Source organism: Lycium ferocissimum, chromosome 1 (assembly GCF_029784015.1).
Source record: "Lycium ferocissimum isolate CSIRO_LF1 chromosome 1, AGI_CSIRO_Lferr_CH_V1, whole genome shotgun sequence".
NCBI lineage: Eukaryota > Viridiplantae > Streptophyta > Magnoliopsida > Solanales > Solanaceae > Lycium > Lycium ferocissimum.
In genome coordinates, this window is record NC_081342.1 from 15,085,267 (window position 1) to 15,109,591 (window position 24,325).

At 33.5% G+C, this 24,325-nt stretch overlaps 2 protein-coding genes and 1 pseudogene across 2 annotated transcripts; 1 reads left to right on the forward strand and 2 right to left on the reverse strand.

Moving 5' to 3' along the window:
• The first annotated feature begins 3,096 nt into the window (after positions 1-3,096).
• LOC132049683 (small ubiquitin-related modifier 1-like) lies at positions 3,097-6,388 on the forward strand. The gene is made up of 3 exons (XM_059440585.1): positions 3,097-3,232; positions 5,923-6,072; positions 6,155-6,388. Exons 1-3 carry the CDS (start codon positions 3,149-3,151, stop codon positions 6,239-6,241), a joined length of 321 nt encoding a protein of 106 aa, XP_059296568.1. The 5' UTR covers positions 3,097-3,148; the 3' UTR covers positions 6,242-6,388.
• Positions 6,389-8,965: 2,577 nt separating this feature from the next.
• Positions 8,966-10,306, reverse strand: LOC132049692 (uncharacterized). Its single transcript, XM_059440598.1, has one exon. It carries the CDS (start codon positions 10,254-10,256, stop codon positions 9,471-9,473), a length of 786 nt encoding a protein of 261 aa, XP_059296581.1. The 5' UTR covers positions 10,257-10,306; the 3' UTR covers positions 8,966-9,470.
• Positions 10,307-12,677: 2,371 nt separating this feature from the next.
• Positions 12,678-16,895, reverse strand: LOC132062398 (pentatricopeptide repeat-containing protein At4g14050, mitochondrial-like; annotated as a pseudogene).
• Positions 16,896-24,325: the final 7,430 nt, after the last annotated feature.

Here is a 24,325-nt window from a genome sequence, read left to right on the forward strand (position 1 = left end):
TGATGTTGGCTTGATCGTATGAGGTTGATTTGAATATAAGTGAAATGTTGTCGAATTATGTAGAAAAGAGTTACTAACGTTAGAATGCATTTTGAATTGATTGTTGATGTTGCTAATAAGATTGTTGGTATTGTTGTTGATGATTTGGTTTGAATTCTCGGGGTTGTTGAATTTATAGGAAATGCTGCCCAAATCTCTTCGTAAATAAAGTGCTAGCTTGATTAATGGATTCCTAAGTACCTATGGCTAATGTTTGGTGTCTAATGACGTTGTTGTAGATCTTGGGAAGCTTAGAGACTTAAGTTTGGATTAGCTTAGGAAGCGGACGAGGTATGTAAAGCTTAACCTTTCTTCCTTTTGGCATGTTTTAGTTGTAAGTAGGCTATGATACGAGCCTCGGGTATCTCTATTCTTACGATCCGAGCATGTCTACGATTCTTACCTCTTAATGTTGGCATTCTTAATGCGTAGAATTATGGTCCTTATGTCTTTGGTATGATTGGATTTCAAATGTTGCATAAAAAGTTTTGTTCTAAAGGATTCTATGTCGAATAAGGTCCCTAACTTTCATAGAAGGGCTCGGATCGCTTCGATATGTTCGTAGAAAGTCCTAAAGTGAATAATGTCCGTAACTTTCCGGGCGGGCTCGGATTATGTTTTACGTGATATACGATCTCTAAGATTCTCTTTGATGTAGTCTAATGGCATTAGAACGGATTTTGTATGACTATCGTTTGATACTCGAGCGTTGATTTCTTACTTATCTATCGAGTCTTAAAAGGTGATTTTATGTGCATATGGTTTCTCGCTTTTGCTAGTGCCGGCCTCAATATGTCCTTCACCGAGTCCGGGCCGGGACACGTATTCGTGCGGCTCCACTGCGTTGTTCACGAGTCCCTCATGGGGCCAGGTATGGTATATATATGATGATGTGATGATGGCGCCGGCATAGGGATGGGCCAAGTATGATATACATGATGGAGACGGGATCTCCTTTACCGAGTCCCTCACTAGAGGGCGGACACGTTATTCACCGAGTCCCTCACTAGAGGACCGAGTACGGTATATATATATATGTATGATGGCATGATGATATGATGGCATGACGATATGATGATTTTACTTACCGAGTCCCTCACTAGAGGGCCGGGACACGTTATGTATATGCATATGTACTACATGATATTGACATGCATGATTTATGTTTCAAAGGCAAGCTTTATGATTTTCTATACTCCTGATTTCAGTATGATTACTTTCTTGTATTCCATGTTTTACATGCTCGGACATATTCGTCTTGACCCGCTCTTCGGGGGTCGCATTTATATGTATATGTGTGTATAAAGATGAGTAGAGGACATTAGTAGCGGATGTTCCGGTTGGATTGGCGAGCTCCGTTTCCTCCCAAGTCATGCTATGAGTCGTGACATATCTATGCTTTGATATCTTGAGTTATGTTAGAGACTTTCAAGAATAGTCACGTATGTAACAAATCATATTGTAAGCGGCTACATAACATTTCCTCAACGCCGATGTATTATTACGCATTATATTACGATTTCATGTGTTTGCTGATTTTCCTCGATTTGAGAAAGACGAAAAGCATGTTTTTTGAAAAGTTTACATTGTCGCACTCATTTCATGGTTTAACCCCAATATGATTATGAGTAACACGAGAGTCGGCATAAAACGCTAACATAGTAAGGGTCGGGTGCCCGTCATCCCCATCGGAAATTGGGGTGTGACATCCCCCACTTGAATACCAAAGAAATTCTTACTCTTCACAAACCCTAATAGGCTTCCCAGTACATGAATCTTTTAATCTTTGCTTTTGATCTTGGTTTCTTGGTATAGATTTGTTGTAGAAATAGAGGGAGTGTTTTAGAGAGTTCTAGAGAGATGTAGGGTCTGTTTTTTGGAGAATAATGGAATAAAAATGTAGGATCTTATATTTATAAACGAAGGAAAGTTCCGCATCCGCAGCGGTCGACGAGTAGGGTCGACGGGTGTCGACGGTCGGTGAAGTCGACGTGTCGTGATGCCGTCCGTCGCATCCGCTTTGAGATGCCTAATTGTAGAACCCTGTCGACGGTGCCAGACGACGGCTCGTCGACGTGTCGACGGTCGTCCTTTGGGCCGTCGATGCTGACTGGTTTCAGTAGTTATTCTGAACTACTCCGATTTGATTCGTTTCACTTCTAATTCCCTCGTAATATCAAGAATGCATGTTTATACTCCTGTACACATACAAGGTAAAATATCTCATGTCTAAAACTCTGGTGCGGATTACTGAATCGAAGGTACACACCGCCAATAAGCCAAAATCTCCTTGCAACAAACGGAAGGTGTAACACAAACTCTCCCGGCAGGTAGAGTTTTGAATGCAAAACTCTCCTGCAGGCAGAGTTTTGCAATCTAAAGTTAGGCCTCAGACATAGTTTTGCAAGCTAAAGTTAGGCCTCAGGTATAGTTTTGCAAGTCATCAGGCATAGTTTTCGTGCATACTCTACCTTAAGGCATAAGGTTGGGGCAGTTCTGCCTTCTGAATTTCTTTTTTTGGTTTGAGCGGGCGTTCGAACTCAAAACCCATAAATTTTTAGGCAAAGGACTTAAATTAAAGATTTCAAATTTGAGGGCCAAAAATTAAAAACCAGTGCTTTTGAAGGGCTCCGCTCAAAAAAAAATGTTCCAAACCTTTTTGTAACTAGCTACTGTAGTGGAGAACAAAAGCCCAAAACGTATTTTCATTCAGAGCCGTCGATTCTTTCTGGAGGTATCTTGACCGTCATTCAACGCCCTCCTCTTTTCCTGGTCAAGTTCATTCAATTCCCTCGTTTTTCCATTTCACCCCGGAATTCAAATTTATATTTCAATTCAATTTATTCTACTTTCCCACTCTCAGCTTCATAACAAGACCCAACACTCGCCATATCCCACAGCCACGTCATCAGTAAACATTTAACGACATGGTTTTGTACATCAGTATCCCTTTTATACCCTTCGCGTTTGTTCCAAGCGCGTGGTATGCATAACTGAGAAACACAAAGCGCTTAGCATATAAAATGAGCCCTTTAGGTGTTTTTCATCTCGCAAGAGTTAATTTTATCACTGGAAAAACCCTAAAGAGTAATTGTTAGTTTTGATCATAATGTCTGCTACTGGAGGGGCTGGTGAGGAAGAGAAGAAACCTAATGATCAGATGGTTCATATTAATCTGAAGGTTAAGGGTCAGGTATACATATTATCGTTGTTTTAATTTTTGTTATCGTATTATAATCTCTTTACTATGTGTTGATGTACGTGTATTTGTTATCATATCGACTACGATTTTTCGTGCTCATGATAGTTTTTGTGATTAGGTTAATATTGAAAAAAATTCGTCGATAGATATAGTTTAGAGCGTATTACGAAAACGTAGGTACAGTTTGCGTATTTACGAATCGTAACTATAGTTGTTGTATCAGGCGGGTATATCAACTGTATCAGCTGAAATCACGCGAAAGAGTTGTAGCATGTATTTGCTACAAAACCAAAAATGTAGCTACGTTTTGTTATTTTTTTGAAACTATAGCTATGTTTTGTAAATACAGTCTAAATGTTTGCGGTTTGCATTTCGTAAATAATTCGTAATACGTCAAGTGATCGGAGTATTTATAGATGATGAAGTTCTACTAGTGCATAATTTCTTTGAATTTCCATGTGGTTCGATGATACATAATCATGAAGTTAATCGGATTGTTAGATTTTTCATGTTTCTGCATGCATACGGGTACATGTGTTTGCTCTCATGTGGACTAAGATTTTCGTGCTCAGTATAGTTTTTGCGATTAGGTTAATTTAAAAAATAATGGAAAGGAAAGTTGTGTATAAACTTTTGTTTGTCTCGGCAATGATGAGAAAACTGTGATTTCATACTTTAGATTTCGTAATAACTCGTAATAGTCCACTGTCCAGCAATAGTAGGTACTTATAGATGGTGAAGTTATACAATACATAATTTCTTTGAATTTCCATGTTGTTTGGATGATACAAAATCATGAAATTAATCGAACTGTTTGATTTTTCATGTTTCTGCATGCATTCGTGAGTGCACTGTAAACAGTGATTTATGCTATGAGTTTATGTAGGCTGATTTGGGCGGAATCGTTTTTATAGACACCAAAATCAAGCCATACATAGCTCTGCTATTTCTCTCCTTTTTTTTTTTTTTTTTAAAACCAAAACTACTCATTTGCCATGTAAAACTGGTTTGGTAGAAATGACATAAGCTTAGATTTTTTATCACAAACCAATAAACTGGCTTGCCCTGTATACCATTTTGTCCCACTTTGATAATGTTTGTCAATTCTCATGTATATATAAGCATGACATGGAATGAATAATAAGCTGGTTGGAAGTTTCCTAACCTGAACATAACTGGATTACTTGTTTTAGAGTGGCCATCAAGTCTGTGATTCACTAACTTTCTTTTTACTGTGGTGTAGTGTGTCTGTAAAGTTAACATTCGCATTATATTGGTTTATAAAAGTTGAAAACTTTTAACTTATAATAGAAGCATGTTTTTTGGGTAGTTTAGTTGTTTGACGTATTTTGGGCTATTCTACTTTATTCTTGATAATAAGTTTCGTGCGCTCACCTTTTCTCTTCTTCCATGTTGGTTTCTTATTATGTTCCATCTCATGCTCATGAATTTCAGGTGCTGGAAAATTCTCAAATATTATTTTATCTGCTCTATTTATCTTCATCTCTGTTCACTATACATTGTAAGCTGCATAATTAAGTAATATACATGTGTTATTGACTTGGTTTCTGGTAGCTTGAGTGAGGCCACGAGGAAGAAAAGTGATTTTTTTTTGCTGTAGAGATAGGACAAGAAGAGGGCCTTCAGTATGGAAGCAGACATATTTTAAACTCTGTTTGTTCTGTGATAACATGAATGGTAATTGGTTAGTTAGTTGTTGGCCTTTTCGTGGTAAAGTTGTTCAGGAAACCTCAGTGAAGGGTACTGTCCCTCTATGGTTCTATAGATGAAAACATGTGTCCCGGCTCTAACAGTAATTCCATAAATAATACAACTCCATCCATTAGTTAATACCTTTACTTGTGAAAAGGGGAAAAGAAGAAATAAGAAACCCTCCATGTATTAGTATTGTTGTTGCAAACTTCTTGGTGGTCTTCTGGAAAGCTCATGATTAGTGTCATTGGTATAGGCAGCATTTTTGGAGTATTCCATGGTCAGTATTATTTAAATCGGATGTAGCCTCTTCTTGCTGTGCCCCTTCTTGGGATGGATAAATAGCTTAAATGTTTTTCTGTACCATACTCTGTGGTTGCTGATACTGTGTTCATGGTTTAAAATTCTTGAGGTGGAACAAGTTTCATCATTATTTTGCTTGTGTAAGATTAACCTGGCATCTATGCGATGATCGGTGATTGCTTGAAGCTTCCCTTTCTCAAATGTGACAGATGATATGGTCTAATTACATACAGTTCATTGTAGCTAGCGGTTTCTGCTTCTATGGTGCATGCATCTAAAATAAACTTTTAGTTAACAGAACTTTGCTTCTTCATGGCTCTATAGTTACTGAGCTAGATCTTTTCAGACTATCTAGGTGTGTATAATACTGAATAGTCTCTGAAGAAGCACATAGCACTTGCCCCATATCTCTCCCTTTCTTTTTCTTCTCCTTGATACATACACGTGTTGTGATTTGTTAAGTGGTATTTTTATGTAGCTGCGATGCACACTTTTCTGACATCCGCTTCTTTGTATTGTGTATTTTGACACCTTTTTAGTTCCTGTCCTCCCTTGACCAAAAAAAAGGAGGAAGAGATAGTGTGAGAAGATGGAATTGAGGGGCCATTTTCATATAGTACTGTGTCTTTTTTCATTTGTAATCATCATCAATTATTTTATTGCAGGATGGGAATGAAGTGTTTTTCAGGATCAAGCGTAGCACACAGATGCGCAAGCTCATGACTGCTTATTGCGACCGTCAGTCAGTGGACATGAACTCTATTGCCTTTTTGTTTGATGGCCGCAGGCTTAGGGCAGAGCAAACTCCTGATGAGGTATTGAAACATTTCACACAACCTGCATTGCTTTTACCAATTTATCTTCATCTCACATTCTTTTCTTCAATTGTTGAAATAGCTGGAGATGGAGGAGGGTGACGAAATTGATGCAATGCTACATCAAACTGGAGGCAATGGTGCTGGATGCTGCTACTTTTGTCTCTAACTTTTAGCTTGGTTATGTTGATTATAGATTGGTTAGGGTGAGAGCTTTTGAGTTTTGGTTATAACTCTTCCATCTGCTTTTAGATGGGGAGACTTATGAATGTTTAGTTTTCGGTATTAGACAATAGCTACTAAATGTTCCCCTTTCCATCAGCATTTATCAGAGTTCACTCGGTGTCTTGCAGCACACTTTGCCTAATATAATATTTCAGACCCGTCCTAATATTGCACATCAATTCTTGCAAATGCTGAATAATACATTCCGACTGAGATCTCGTAGTTCCATCTTGCAAAGCTTTAATCTCACGGCTGGTTGATTGGATTGGTGGATGTGCTTGGAAAGCCAAGATAAACACCGAGTCAGTGACTATTGAACTGTTGAAGCGTAGCATACCCCTACTCTAATCAGAGTTTTGGGTAAATCTGGGTCAACAGAAGTATTTAAAAGTATTAAATTATGGTAAATACTACACTAACTATCCTGTACAGTATATTTTGGAGTTTTGAGGTAACTCTTGAGATCAAATTTGAAGCTCACGGCATTAGTGAGTTAACTTATATTCACAGTAAGTGTATGACTTCAATATTGCCATAACCAACCAAAGGAGGGTGGCATTTATTATGGTTGACCAACTCCTCATTCTATACCTAATTAGCTAGTGCATATTTTAAAGCATTTCATATCATTTATTTGGCAGTAGTTCATTGGATGATAAAACTAGTAATCCTACTTTTAGATATTTAACAATCTATAATTGGCCGGCCACTCATGACTGCCAAATTAAGTGTGCAAGAAGACCAGCTAACTAATGGTAATAACTGCTTAATCTGCATTTTTTTTTATGACCAAAGTCATAGATGGATCCCTGAACTTGTCTTGATTTTTCATTTAGACCCTCCAACTGAAACGTTGATCATCTGAACCCCCGAACATAAGATAAACTGTGTCATTTGAACCCCTCGTGCCAGCTGGGCACACGCGTGCAGCTCACTTGCTGTGACATGGAAAAATAGACCAATAAAAATAAGTCATGTCAACAAAAAAAATTAATTTTAAGAAAAATTAATTTTAAAATCTATTTAAATAATTTTAAAAAAATCTGAAAAACCCAACCCATCCTCTCCGATAGCCCACTTCATCGCCGCCACTGCCGCTGCTGCCTCCGCCGCCGCTTCAAAATCTATTTAAATAATTTAAAAAATGGTGTCGTTTTCGTCGGAGATTTATTTAAATAGATTTTGAAGTGGAGCAGCGGCGGCGAAGTGGGCTATCGGAGAGGATGGGTTGAGTTTTTCAAATTTTTTTAATTATTTAAATAGATTTTAAAATAGAGTTTTTGTTAAAATTAATTTTTAATGATTAAAAATTTTAAAAAAGAAAAAATTTGGTCTCTCACGCTCTGTTTAAAGCGATGTGAGTTTACGCATGTGCTAAAATTGAAACGAGGATTAAAATGACGCGATTTATCTTATGTTTAGGGAGTTCGGATGATCACGTTTCGATTAAAAAATGAAAAATCGTGACAGTTTAGGGGTCATCATACTTTGGCATTTTTTATTTTTTTTATTTTTTATCTATTTGGGTCATCCTATTGATCTTCATAAGCATTAAAATAAGCAATAGCAGGTATGAAAGTCTGGCTAAAGACAAATAGAGATAGCGAAGCAGAAGTCCAACTAGAATCTTAAATTAGTGACAATATTTGTGTATAGTATTAAAAAAAGATTAGCTGTATTTACTTAAGTTGATTCAAAGACCGTGTTGGACCCGCATTAGCTGTCTTGTGTATTTCCAAGTTCTAACCTGTTAGGAGTAAAACAACTTATTACTACTTACTAATTAGAAAAGGAATCTTACCGACTAAAGATCGTGAGTGCTTGCATTAGCTGTCATATATGTACTTTTATCCTTTAAGGAGTAAAGCAACAAATTAGATGAGGGATTGAAGCTAACAGTATATACTTATATAGTGACGATTACAATTTCATCCCTCACCAATTTTGTAGGCATTTGAACATGATTGATTGATATTTTAAAAATTTACTCCCTCCGTTTCAAAATAAGTGTTGCTATAGCAAAAAAAAAAAAAAAAAAAAAATTCCAACAATAAGTGTCGCTTTAGGAATTTAAGGCAAAAAAATAATAGTAGTTTCCACCTATATCCTTATATTAAAGAATTATTTCTTTTTAATAGTGCTCTCAAGAAATATCTAATAAATTTGGATAATCTAGTAAACTACACATTGTATTTATTATTTTTCTTAACAGGCGTGAAATGAGCTAAAACGATATTTATTTTGATACGGAGAGAGTAGTATTTTAATTTAAGTTGAAAAAGAGTTTGAAAATTGAAATTATAATAAACTAATTTAATAAATGACTATTTATTTAAAATAATTTCAAAATATTAGCATGAAGTTTTTTAAGCGAATGTAAGGACCAATTATTTTTAAGATACCATTAGGTGGTGGTGGAGGGATTTCTCATAAATGATTACATGTTGGGTTGCACGTAGTGGAGTATCTAGTATCTACTCTCTCCCACATTAGGAGAAAGACATTATTAATGGTCCCCCTATGGTCCAGTCAGTTCTTGGACTCGTTGTCGAAGTCCTTGTCAACACAAGCTCTACAGCTATTTCCCCTTTTACCTTTTTCCTACTTCCAGAAAGGAAGAGAAAGACAATTCTACAATACCATATACGAGAGAAAAAAAAAATCCATGTGACCTCAAATAATAAGGCCTTTGTTTGTTCTCTCTCTTTTTCCTATTCATACGTTGAATAGTCCATACAAGACAGAGGTACAATATACACATAGGGATAGGGGGTAACACCAAGGACCATTACCCTATTATGCCATCACTAAATTAGTAACTAACTCATAATCCTAGTCAATATGGCTTAACTCACAAAGGGATATAAAACAAGAGACAGATGAAATGAAGCAGTAACAATAATCCAACTGCACTTCATTCTCCCACAATCAACAAGATGAAGGGAGCAAAGAGCAAGAGAAAATACCATAAAATGAAATTAATAAAAAAGGCTAATATTGCAGGGGAGTCTCGAGTCATGGTTCGAGCCGTGGAATCAGCCACTAGATTATCTAAGTCACACCCCTAGATGCGGTCCTTTCCTGACCCTGCTAACACGGAATGTTGTGTACACCGAACTGCTCTTTTTAGGCTAATGTTGAAACTGTGGAAGTTGAAATTTTGATGAATTGATTCAGAAAATGTCGAGAACTTCTAGTATGAAATTGTTGCAGAGTGGACAATTACCCCTTTGAACCCAAAGTTCCCTTGAACACAACCTGCAAAATGTATGTCCACATGGTATAAATGCAGCACCTTTATGTCTCACCATACACACACAACAATTATTATATTCTCCTCCAGCACCGACACCGACACCGACACCAACATCAACACCAGCAACTTCATCACCATCATCATCGTCATTATCTTCATCTTCTTCTTCGTCTTCATCTCCAATCATATAAGCTGAACCATCTCCATCATTCTCTGTTAACAACGCGATTAATGACATTCTCACAGGTTCATTAATTTCTTCTCCAGCATTCTCAGGTTGACCAAAGTTTTCAACAGGAAGTTCTTCAGGATATGTAGGGGACAACCTATGAGACACTATGGGATTGTTGTTATTATGTTGTTGATCAATGGAAATGTTGTCAGGTTTGATACGTAGTTTGTTTCTGAAATGTTTCCAAGATTTCTTGTTTTTTCTGCTATTGCTGTTGGTGGGATCATCTCGAATGATGTCAAGAAGAGTTCTATTGGAGCTGACAGGGAAAGAAGAAGAAGAAGAAGAAGAACATTCTCGTTTGTTGCTCAATACAGCACCTAACGTAAGACCTGCAAGATTATTATTGTTGTTGGTGGTGGTGGTGTTGTTGGTGTTGTCTTCTTTGACTCTAAGAAAATCTCCAAGGTTTGGGGTATCAATTTTATCATTGAACATCAATGTTCTTAGACTAATATTGGCGCTTTCCATTCAAATGTTGCAACTAAAATAAGACAATTTCCTATGGGATTAAATAATTGAAGAAGTTTGGGATGGAATGGAAATGGGAATCCAAGAATTGGAGACTTTGTTTATAGTGAATAATGATGAGTTTCTTGGAGAATGAAAAAGGGGTTAAAGAAAAGGAAGAATTTTTAGCAAGAAAAGAAAATGGAAATGGGAAACTCAGATCTGTGAGAATTATGGGAAATATATTGAATACATAAAAAAAGGGAAGAGGGATAGAAGAAAGAGTAGAGGGTAAGGCATAGGATTCCTTAGAAGTCAGATCTGGGTATTATACTTAGCTACATTAATGTCTGTTCAATCAATGAAGAAAGAAGAAATACGTTAAAAGAACGGACACAAAGTTCTAAAGAGAGGAAAAGATAGAAGATGGAGTTTTTGGGGGTTGGGAATTGAGGGGGTAGGGGTTTGGGATTTTGGCGTGGGGGGTTAACATGAAGCAGAAAAGACTTTGTGTGGACGTTGTGAAATCTCAGTCAAAACTCAAAATGCTTCCTCGTTGCATTGGAAGGTCCCCAACAATTTATTACTATTTCTTCAACACATTGCAGCTCTGATTTAATGGTCCAAAACATATGTAAACAGAGTATCACTTTTTCCCTTCGTATTACACGAAAAATTTTACCATGACAGAGGCTCAACCAACAAAAATTATATGAGACTCCACCCTTTGCTTGACAAGTAGAATTTTTGAATCCCATCAGTACTTTTGTTTACCCACACCTCTCTCTCTCTTTTATTCTTTCCAATTATCTTTTTGCTCTCTCATCTCTCTCTTTCTCATAAAATGTAAAGCTTTTCTTTTTTTTCTCTCTCTCAAAAAATACTAGTTAATGTAAAAATATTTCGTTTCTATTTTTTTTTACCAAAGTATGGAACTTTTGACTTCAATAATGCACAACTATTATCAGAATTCTGAATATGCAAAATGTATATTAAAATGCATGCGATATACTATACATGTGTTTAAGTTAATTGAGGTAATAAAACGTTGAAAAACGATATTTAGCTTCACTTAGATTTATAAAATATATTTATAAATCACATTTCTAAAATAAAAAAGGCGCCTAGAGCACTAAGCTCCCATATGAAAAATATAATTTATTAAAAGCAATTATTGAATAATTTATGTAGTTAACAAAGTGATTATTCCAAAATAATGTAATAAATGGTCAATCAATATTTCAGAAATGCATTAACTATTCATTATATGTTGTATGCCATTTACAAAATTCACACAATTATGTATTGATAATTGGTCAATTGTCAGTTTCGTACATTTTAGTAGATCAAGAGAAATCAAAAAGATCTATTTCTATCTTTATCCATTTATTTTGCCGATTTATGTTGGTTTATTCTTAGCATTAAAATAATGTAATAACTCCGATTCAAAATAAATGTCCACTTAGCCTTTTTCACACCTTAAAAAAATATTAATTCCTAAAATAAGTATTTTGACTAAACTACCCTCTATTAATAAGACTCTTACCTATTTATTGCCTTGAGTAAATAGGGGCAAAACTGAAAAATAAAGTTAATTCTTTCTTGATTATGTAAGTAAACACTTATTTTGAACCAAAATAAAAAGGCTAAGTGGACACTTAGTTCGAAGTGGAGAATATTCTGACATAAACACTTTTAGTATTTTATTGATTTTTGTTGGTGCTTTACAAAGTGATTTTTAGATATACGATTATAAATTGCATTTCAAAAATGCAATTAATAAATTTGATTTTTAGAATACGATTTAAGTTAATGTCATACACGTATACGTTTTGCATATTCTTAGAAACTTTGAAAAAAAAAATCTTTTTTTTTTTTTTGTAGGAGCGAGTGAGAACTGGAAGACAAAATAACAATTAATTTACTATTGAAAACTAAATATTTGTTGGTTGAACTATGAAATTTTATGGCTTAATTTGTGGGGATAGTGGGCAAAATAATAGAAGAGAAAATTATAAAACTAAAATTTGTGCTAAGTTGTGTGTTTTTATACTATTTTCTCTATTCTTTTTCATATTATTTCCTCTACTCCATTTTACACGGCTCTTTTGGTTAAAAGAAATATTTTACATATTTAAAAATAATTTAATTTTAGAGTGCATCTAGATATGTTCTAAAAGGATGAAAATTACGGAGATCATAATTCAAAAAATTCCACTTGTCAAAAGAATAAAGTTACATAGCGCGCATATAGCGGGAGATAGCGGAGAGCCTCACACAACTTTTAACCAAACCGAATAAAAAAGCTGACATTTGGTTTGGTTTGGTTTTAAATTTCTAATATTTGGTGGTAAATTTTTTAACGTTTTATGTGTTTTATACTATTTATATCTATTCTTTTTTCATAAATAATTAAAGATATTTTATACTCCATTTTACACGGCTCTTTTGGTTAAAAGAAATATTTTACATATTTAAAAATAATTTAATTTTAGAGTGCATCTCAGAATATGTTCTAGTGTTCAATGAAATGAGATGAAAATTACAGGAGATCATAATTCAACGACAAAAATATCTGGTGATTTCTTTTCACTTGTCTAAGCTTGAAGAATAAAGTTACATGGCGCCTATACTAGCGGGAGATAGCAGTTAGAACCGTCGAGGCATGCGTAAGTTAGATCGAGCACTACCATTACCACAAAAAAAAGTCCCAAATTAGATGCTATGGAAACTAGCAACTGAATAATGTACAAACACCAAAATCTGCTGCTTCTTATGACTAGTACTCGACTAGATCTAATTAATCCTATTAATTAGGATTAGCTTTTTGTCATGTTAGTATATTTTTTTTAGGTCCAATTTTAGTCTTGTTGAGATTTATATGCAGTAGAAAATGTACGTAGAGAACTTCTAAAACTAGAGAAACTAATTTTTATAATATTGGATTGGACGGGTTTAAATAAAGCGACATAGACAATGAAGATTTATATAGCCGGATTTGCTTGAATTAAAGCATGCGAACAAATCTTTTTTTTATAATTAGAGTCTTTATATGCAGATTCAAGATTTGAAATTTATGAATTTCTATAATACCTCTAAGTTTTATACCGTACATAACATAACAATAACTGCACCATCGGACTGGGTTCCAAACTAAATGTGTTCCAAGCAATTTTTTGCAAAAAGAAGTTGAGATGGGATCCCAATGATATGATGGCAATTAGGAAGATAGTGTCTTCTATTGTATATTGAGTTGACTACATCATTTTAACTTCAATTGGAGAATGAATTAGATTAGACTTAAAAATCATAGGTCTGCTACTGATTAAGTCCGTTAGACTTATACTGATGTTCAATTGCATTCCTATTTGTGTACATTCAATATTTTATTTCCAATTATCCTCTTGCATCTTTGTTAAAAATGCAGGACTTCAGGTTGCTCATTTCAAGTTGGACCTATCCTTATTGTTTATGAACCTTTCCCGCTACCATTTATTAATCATACCTTTTTGACAATTTGATTCAAATGTCAGGGACAATTTCATCTGTCTTTGCTTCTGCTGCAGTTTCCATCTTTGTTCCAGCATGCTATAACTTGAGGAGTTCTTCCTGGCATTGTCCAACTAGAACCTCTGAGATTGATGCACAAATCCATAACTGGCTTGTAATTCTACAATGTAATAACAGATGACTTATTGTCTCTGCCTCATGCCTACACAAGTAACATCTTGCATACAGTTGTATTCCCTCTTTCTAAGATTATCATGAGTTCTTACACTTCTCTAACAGCCAACCTAGGAGAAGCAGATCACCTTAACTTTCCAAAGTTGTTTCCATGGCCAAAATGTAACCAGTGATCCTACCTGATTCACATCCTTATAAGTTGAACTAACAACACCAACAACGACATAGCCGTTTGTAATCCCACAAGTGGGGTCTGCGAGAGTGGTGTGTATGCAGTCTTACCCCCTACCTTGTGAAGGTAGAGGGACTGTTTTTGATAGATCCTCGGCTCAAGTAAAGCATAACAAAATCAAGTATGGAAAGAAAATACAGTAGTGAAGAAGCCAAGTTGAACTAACTATATAAACTCTAGTTGAATGGTTTTGCCATCTTAGTGTATCTGCACCCTCTTGCAGGCCCTTGCTTTGATCCAAAGTTTTAAAGAACTCTGGTATACTTGGCGCCTCCTAATCATGTAATAATCGTCTAAAAATTGAGTTCCACCCTTGTGGGCACCAGACTTCCTTCAAAGCATGCCCCTGTTTTAGACTTAAATTCTAAAAATTGGGTACCAAGTACTATTGTACTAACAATGCCACAAAATCCATCAAAAATGGAAAAATGTGGGAACTGTAAGACATCAAATTCAAAGGGATATGTTTGTACAGTGGCTGTAGCCCGTAAGTGTAAAGTTTGTTAGAAACATAATAATAGGCCCTCTAAGACATTGGTGGAGATGTCAAATTTCCTTAGGAATTAACTCTAGGTATTTGGTTATGATCCCATATAAAATAAGATTCAGCACCAGCTTTTGATACCTTTAAAGGACAGCTAAATCGTCTCTCAAGGACTCTCCAAGGATGGAAGTCAAATAGTTTTGCAACTTGGAAAATTTTGGAGGGCGATAGATACAATCACCAAAAGTCGTTGCATGAAAGTCATGGAATCTATTTGCATCTCTAACGACAACATTTCGATTTGTAATGCTTGATATAAATTTAATAACGGTGTGGCAATCACCACAAATTCGAAGGTTTTTCTTTACCCTTATTGCTGGTCCAGGAACAGTCCTCAGAACTCCATAAGCCACATCCAATCTCTCACTGTGCCAAAAAAGCTGCCTTTCCTTCTCTTGCTGTCCCATATCATGCAAAACGAAAGTGGTGTCGGGAATATAACCTCTCTTCCTCATCTCAGAATCAAACTCCTTTAGCTCATCCTCATAGCAAGCAAAGAATGTCGTAGTTTCTTTTCCCGAATCATAGAACTGTAACCAGGTTCTTTCCTAACTTCCAAATTTTCCAGCAACTTCCTCAACTTAGATAAAATGATTCACAAAGCTGCAACAGCATATGTATTTGACTGTATACAAATTAAAGGATTTTTTGGTCTGAGAATTAGTAAGCGATTGGCGACCCTGACTCCCATTTCAGTATTTCCATGTTGCTTACAAGCACTTAATAAAGCAGCCCAAACAGCTTCATCAGGCTGAAATGGCATCGTGTTAAGAAGGTTCTCAGCATCCTCAAGGTGATCTGATCGACTAAACAGATCTAACAAGCAAGTATAATGCTGCAGAGAAGGAATAAACTTATAATCTTCAATCATGGATTTGAAAAGACTCTTACCTTTGTTTACTAATCCAACGTACAATAGTCACAAGCATAGATTAATCCAACAAAAGTTGCTTCATCTGGCTTTAGGCCAGTCAAGATCATACCATCATATAAGGATAGTGCCTCAATAGCTTGCCCGTGCTGTGCCATCCCGAAAATAATTGAGGTCCAAGATGCAACATCTCTTGTTAACATGCTATCAATTATTTTCTTCGCGTCCACAATATCGCTACATTTCGCATACATATCCACAAGGGCATTGCTAACAAACAAACTAGATACATAACCGAGGCGATCTGTTTCCCAAGCAGTAGTGCTGCTAAGTTAGCACAAGTTCCTACAATGCTCGAAAGAATAAAAGGTTCCTTCATATCAACACCTTCTCTTCTACTTCAAGAAATACATCAATGGCATAAATCAAGTTCCCATTTTGCACAAAACTAGATATCAAAGCAGTCCAACATTGCAAATTCTTTTCTGTCAACTTCCCTGGAAGCTCAATAGCTTCATTTTTCCTCCCACAACGGCCCTACCTCGATATCATTGCACTCGAACAAATCAAATTCTTAACCAAAATCGAGTCAAAAACAGATTTTGCATTATCCAGCAATCCACATTTTGAATACATATCAACCAGGGAAGACTTACAACATCATCATGAGAAAACACCGATCTTAAAAACTGGGTATGCACTTGTTTGCCATTTGCCAACTCCCAAAAAGCACGAGCTAGCACAAGCCTTAACAAATTTCAGGGGCGGATCCTGGGGAACGGGAGGGTGTTCACCCGAACCCCTTCGGCAAACAATTATCCTGTATATATAAGGTACATAATTTTTTTTTTATTTTTTATGTACATTTATAGATTTTGAATCCTTGAATACAACACCAGATGTTGGCTCAGTGGTTTAGATGGTTCAAAATTCACCAAGAGGTTTCATGTTCAAGTTCCTAACAACTAGTTTTTATTTTTCAAAACTCCTTAGTGAAAATCCTGGATCTGCCGTTGTTAAATATGCTAGGAAAAACGAAAAATGGTCTGGCCAAAGACTATCAACAAACATGTTTGGGAAGAGGGTGAGTGTTTTCTGATCTTGGTTGGCTTCGTTGTGTGCAGTAAAAATAAAGGCCCATGAAGCTAAATCTCGTTGTGGGCATTTCATCGAACAGTTGGACAGCGTCATCGAGGAGACGACACTTGCCATGCACGTGTATGAAACTGTTGCAAAACTTTAAGGAGCAATTGTCTAAACCAATCTTGAGTTCTTGACTATTTGAGCATGTAATTTTCTGCCTTCCGTAGGAAATGGCTTCTGGCGCATAGTTACAGTTGGTGAAGAAATTATTGCTTCTTATTTCATTTTTGCTTGCTTCAGTATTCTAAAAATAGATTTACTCGTTCATTTTTTAAAAATTAAGAGATAATTTATTATTTCATACCTATTTTACTCATATTATTAATTATTGAATTAGAAGTTTTAAGAAATTATTAGTGGTTACATAACTTTTAAAGTATGTTTGACTTCTTAAAGGGTGTGTCGAGTCTATACATGATAAGTAAAAATGGGGGAGTGAGTACTAACTTATACTCCATTGTTCATTTTTATTTGTCCACTTTTGACTTTGTACGTCCATTAAAAATTAATAAATGAAGTATATATTTTACCATAATCTCCATATTAATTAGTATATAAACTCAATAAAGTAAAAAAATGATTTGAAAATGACTAATTAATGTTATGGTAAAACAAGAAGAAAAAAAAATCTCTTGATATGTTAAAGTTGATAAGTAAAAAATGAAAATTTATTTTTAGTATAGTGAATATATAAAAGTGAATGGAGGGAACTAATATTTCTCAAAATAAAATAGTATCTACTCATACACTTTTACTTGTTTTTTTTTTTTTTTTAAATTGTTTTTATTACATAGGGCGTAAGGGAAGGGGAAATGGAGAGGAGATTATAATGGGGATTTGAACCCTCACTAACAAGGTGAAAGTTCAGGTAGCCAACCAACTGAGCTACTAAATCCCTACACACTTTTACTTGTTCAATATACTAAAAATTCATTTTTTACTTTTACTTTTACTTGTCATTTTTAGCATATCAAGAGTATTTTTTTTTAATGTTTTATCCTTGGCATTAATTACTTATTCACCAAATCATTTTTCAAAACTCAATACTAAATATCAATTAATATGTAGATTGTTGTAAAATACCTATATCAATTATTATTTCTTAAAGAATGTGAAAAAATCATATTGAATAAGTAAAAGTGAGGGAGTATTAAAAATCACCCGAACCTCTTGGGTCCCAACCGAATCCCTCAAACAAGTTCCAAATAGTAGATATAACTTGAACCAAGCTTCCAAACAGAAAATTAAGCGTTAAATATCACAATCAAAGTCGGGTTGCTACAAAAATCATCTGAATTCCTGAGTTTCTTCCTCCATCTTTAAAACGTAACTTCTTTGCTGACTTTCTTTACTCACTAATGAATTTATCCGGGCTTTGCGCAGTTATAAATTTTTAATTAAATTATAAAAAGGATCTTTTTGTAATTTAAGTCAGTAGAAGTTATTTTTCCATACATAAGCATACAAAATTTACTTTTATTTATAAACTGGATAACTCACTAATACAAATACTTTTTATCTGCTTCAACGCCCTTCGTGTCACTTATATGCTCAAGATATCCATTTTACATAATAATTAGGTAATCGGTACTGTTTACTTCTACTAAAATTGGATATGTGTTTTCAATAAAAAAGGGGCAATAGCGAAACACTAATTTGTTTCCCTTTCCTTGTTCTAATCATTTTTTTTTTTTTTTTGGGTTTTAAGTATATACGAAGAGATTTTAGTCTTCAAATTCAAAGAGCTTTGATTTCAATTTACTATTTTCTTTTCATCATTTAGAAACTTTAGACTTAATCAAATACTTTTATTATAGTTAAATATCTTATAAAAGTTATATGTGAATTACATTGTGATTATCTCTTTACATTCTGATTAATGACCCTCCTACCTTCAAAGAAACCACCAAACGAGAAAAATGGTGGAGAATAACTATCATACTCCCCCTTTGAGAAAATGATAAGAAAACTATCAAATCAAATCAAATTCCTTGAACTATAACAATCTTTTAACTACCTATCTCTTTTGCACAGCAAGGTCAATTCTCAAGTAATTTTAAGAGTGAATCCCACTTTACCACCCTAACATGTAAGGGTTGGAAAAAGATACCCCCTCACATATTGAATGGGAACGATAACCCTCCTATTCAATATTTTCCGATAAGAATCTTTTGTTTTTAATAAAGATCTTTTTTTCTTTTTCTTTCTAGAATTAAATACAACCACTTGTTATTGTCCCGTTCACCTATTCTTTTGAAAATAATGTATAACAACCACTTGAAAAATTCTATTAATAAATTCCAAGCTATATTTCATTCATTCATTCATTATTATTATTATTATTATTATTATTATTATTATTATTATTATTATTATTATTATTATTCTTATTTTTTTTGGTTTGGGGGACTAGAGGGCCAAGATCTTAATTATTCAACAATCTAAATACAGCCTAGTATTAGTACCCGCACGAGCGGATGATATTAAAAGACACTAATCTATGTTACATTGTGATGTTGCTTGGTTGAGTGCATTGTATCATAACAAAATGTCAAGTATCATCTAATTTTCAATATAATATACTCAAATTAACGATATTTCTGTGAAATTAAAGGAAACAAATTAAATGTTTTTAAATATTATTTGATTTAATCTTTAGATTTATTTCATAATGAATATGTGTGTGTACACACCCACCCACACACACATTTCTCTAACCCTTTTTTCATTCTGTTTTTCTTACAATGATATTTTAATTATTTCCTTTTTCATTTAGTATCTTACGTTTAATCAAAATAATATCATATATGATTTTAGTCGTGATTTTGAATTCGTCCAAAATATAAATAGAAACTTTCTCTTGTTACTTGTCGTAAGATATATTGATAAATTTAATAATTACTACTTAGCACTATTTTACATAAGCAATTGAATTATCTTCTCTTTGGTTTCCAGTCCACCAAATTTTATGTTTTAATTTTAATTGTTAATATATATATATATATAGACGAAAGATTCAAAACTTGGACATATAGAGAAAAATATAGGTAAGATTTAACAAAGATTAAATCTCGTTTCAATGGCTAGTTTAGTGACTTTTTATTATTTTTTTGAAATTAATTATTTATTCTCACCGGAAAATATTGGATAGGGGGGTTATCGTTTCCATTTAATATGTGAGGGGGGTATCGTTTCCCAACCCTTAAATGTTAGGGGGATAAAGTGGGATTCACTCTAATTTTAATAGATTCACTTTTTCTTTTGTTTTCTCCGTCTGTTCAATTGTTTAGTTCGAATTAATCGTATAAAAATCACATATCTATTTGTGATATGTAAATCAGATCTCTTCACATTGAAATTTACACACCATGGTGGTATTATTGTGATTCTCATGCCTGTGCCTTTTCCCAAGTTAGATCTTTTAAGTTTCTTATTATACGTAGAGGCGGATCTAGGATTTAAAGGTAGCGGGTGTCACAATTTTCTTCAATGTACATCTTGTTAGGAACGTGTATTTAGATCGGGTTTATCTCTTTTTAGTTTATTCGGGTCAACTTAATAGGCTTTTTTTATATTTGCAAATATGAAATTACATCTCAAAAATCAACAAACGAACATTACTAGCATCTTAAACAAGGAATCACACCCATTAACAACATAAGCAAAATCAACATTTTCACCAAGAGACTTGCATCTCTTATGTATATTAAAAAATGAATTTGCACAAGTAAATAACATCTTCAATAAGGGAATTACATCAATCAAAATAAGAAAAGAAAAACTCTTCAATAGGTAAATACACCCCGTAAGTAATTGTAGAATTAGATAAACTGTAAGTTCTCAAAAATAAATCATAAATTTCATGTTTTTTCTAAGCAGTGCTTACGAAATTTCCATCACAATTTAAGTAGTAAAGTGATTTAAATTGAATTTAACAATTATAGGATAGCATAAATTTTTATAATACACTCCCTCCGTCCATTATACTAAAAATATATGTCCACTTTTAGTTGTAAGTTATGTGGTTTGAAAAACCAAGACATAATTTACTATTTTACCCTTATTATTAGGTACTCCAATGCATTTCTCATTTTATTTATTCCTTATTAAGAGTGTCCCAAGTCAAATATAGACAAGTAAACATAGACGGAGGGAGTAATAAACAAAAGCAATTATTAAAAAAAAAAAATTGATCTCAATCCAAGATTCCCATTGAGACCCAAGTTTTTTGATTTAAATACTCACAGATTTGAGCTAAGTTTGATGTTTCTATTTATTTGTTTTCGCTAGAGATCACAGATAAAATAATAGAAAAGAGGAAAGACAGTATAAATAATAAAAAGATAAATAGAAAATTGGGAGAGCTGAAAAGAAAATTAAACACAAAGGAAGTAAAAAAGCACAAAGAAAAACGGGAGTCAAAAAATGTTCAAAATATATTCAAACTTGTGTCTACCGGCCGTGACACTTTTGTCTAATTTAAGACTGGGGTGGCAGGATCAAATATTTAACCTAATTTAAGCAAATTACACCATATGTATATAAAAAAATTATTAATTTAGGGGGTGCCATGCCACCCCCAGTCCCCACTCTAAAGGGTGGATCCGCCCATATATATGGTCTAATGGAAATGAATATTCCCAAATAGGATTGGAACTTGTAATATTTTTGGTTAATTTAGTATAAAAATTCTTTTACTTCAAGTAAAAGTTGTATGAACTAAATATTTTGATTGTAGGTTCAAGGTGAACTTATAATCTATGTACAACATAAATTTGACACAAGAATAAAATATAAAATATATACATAACAACCAAAATGCATTGAAATTGACAAATCTTATCTTTTCCGAAGCAAAGTACAGAGTGTTTGTTAATATAACTCAAACCCAAATAATCCGCAAAAGGATACATATTGAATTATTTATGGGAGGAGTGGAGTCTTGCAAAAACACACGAGTTTGTTTATATAACTATCACGGAAAAGATTATTGTCCTTGATGTTAATATTCTTCATCACGTTCATCATTTTAATTGTCAGGGTATTTAATTACTCAATTGTCAATTACTATATTTCTATGTATTCCATAACTGACTCCTCAAAACTGAATAGTAATAATTGCTCTTTGTTTATAATCCATAACTGAAATCACCCCAATGACCTCATCAACGAACCTTCATCTCCTTTTCCTAATTCACTTTTCAGGATTTAGTAAATGAGTGTTGCATTTAAATGAAGCGAAAATCAGAAAAAATGAAGAGTAAAGCCAAAAAAATGAGAAAAAAGACAAATGTTTTTGGCCAAAGAGAGGGGCCACCTAGCTTTACTATATAAATAGATAGATTTAGGGCTTGTTTGGAAAGCCACCCAAGTAAATGGAATTAGGTCATTTGCACGATTGCCCTTCAAAGGCACTGGTCTTTAATTTCCCCCCCTCAAATTGTTGGTCATTAATTTTTGCCCTTCGCCTAATACCCAGAGGTTACGGTTCGAACTTCGGCTCAGTTAAAAAAAAAAATCTCAAGGCAAAGGTTTTAGGCCTATTCGGGAAAAATTAGGCCTATTCAGGCAGAAGTTTGTATTAAGGCAAACTTTTACCCAAAATTATGCCTTAAGGCAAACCTCTGCCTTAAGGCCTAACTTTTCGGGCAAGTTAGGCCTATTCGGGCAAAGTTAGGCCTATTCAGGCAGAGATTTGCCCTGCCTGAATAGGCCTAACTTTGCCCGAGCATGCCTAATTTTGCTATAAACTTCTACCTTATGAATTGTTTTAATATTTAACTGAGCGAGGGTTCAAACCCGAAACCCGTGGAATTTTAGGCAAAGGGCAACAATTAAAGATTTCAAATTTGAGAAGCAAAAATTAAAGACCAGTGCCTTTGAAGGGCATTCCACACACAAAAAAAAAAAAAGATTGGAATTGGGGGTAATTAAACGGTTTGGCCTATTTGTTTGATCAAACAATTACTTGGTTAGGTGGGACTTGAATGTAATTGAGAGAGTCTAGCCACACTCTCCAATTCTCAAGAGAGAGTTGAGAATTGGGTGTAATTACAGGGTTACTTTTTAGTTTCTTTCTTTTTTTTTGTTTTATTTTAAATTCTTTTCTTTTTCAATTTATTTTTATTTCTATTATTTTAGCTTCTTTTTTAGTTTTACTTTTTAATTATTTTTCTTTTTATATTATTTATCTATCATTTACTTTCTTCTCATTCCCAACCTTTACATCTTGTGATTCCATGTAATTGTTCGTATTTTTTTATTTTATTCATTTAGCATAAATGTGTTATTATTCTAATTTTTAAAACTACACTTCTTAGTATTAGAAAAAATTAGTTATTAACAAACTTCGCATATATGAGTGATGTTATTACAGTAGAGTTTCGTTGTGAATGAGGTTATAAACTTATATTTTACTTTTCTTTTGAAATATATTCACTTAAATAACGTTGGAACTTACTTATGTAATGTTAAATTTGACATAAGAGTATTATGTTAAACTTTTATTTTTGAATTTTGAATTTAGGATATATTATTTATTTTAATTTATTTGCTTTAGAACTATTGACTTGTTATTTCACATTGCATGCTGTTTATTTTTCACTTAGAGTTGATACTTTTTTTTTTTTTTTGGTCAAACATTTGAATAATGTTACTTTATTATATTTATGAATATTAATTTTTTGTTAAACATCAAATCTATGATGTTCTGACAAAAAAGTTTGAAAAATATTGTTATTAATTTAAAAAGTATATATCAATTATTTTTTACAATATTAATTACAAATATATGATTATTAATTAATATATTATCAAGAAACAATGTGCTGTTAATTACGTAATTTAGTATCTTTTATGAAGGCACATATTTTTCAAATATATTGATAATTAAATTTTATTTTTAAATTAAATTAATTGTGTAAAAACACTGTAACCAAACAGTGCGCTAGTAATTACACTGTAATTACGTTATGACAAACAAACAAATCGTTGTAATTACTAGTATGCATAATTACTACCCTAGTAATTACACCAATTCCAATTACAAGGTGGCTTTCCAAACAGGCCCTTAATACAATGAAATTACAATAATTATAAAGGAATTAATGGAAAATAATGCTATTAAATGGTGCGTGTGTCTTTATTATATGTGGGGATGAACCTTTAATATTTTATTTTATGAAGTAAAATAGAGAATGAAAAGAAAAATGTCAAAAAAGTCGAGAAAAAAGATAAATGCTAATGTAGGTCATAGAGAGGTACCACATCACCTTATCTATGCCTAACTTTATATTATATATATATATATTCTTGCCCAAACTATTTCTATTTCTTGTCAACCTAAAATGCAGCATAAAAGCACCATTGAATTGCTATTTGGCTTAATTAAATTGGAAAAAAAAAAAAAGTAAAAAGATTCAGATAAGATGGTAAACTTGACAATCATTCATCACAATCCATCGAATGCAAAGAAAGATGCTTGTTTTCTATGTCACAACCATAATTTGAGTGAAACTAGCTAAGTTAACTTGATTCTTTTTTCTTAATTCTAATTTAAAGTATACAACCTAATGGAAATAACGTAAAGCTGATTTAGTTAAATTCATTAAAAAGGA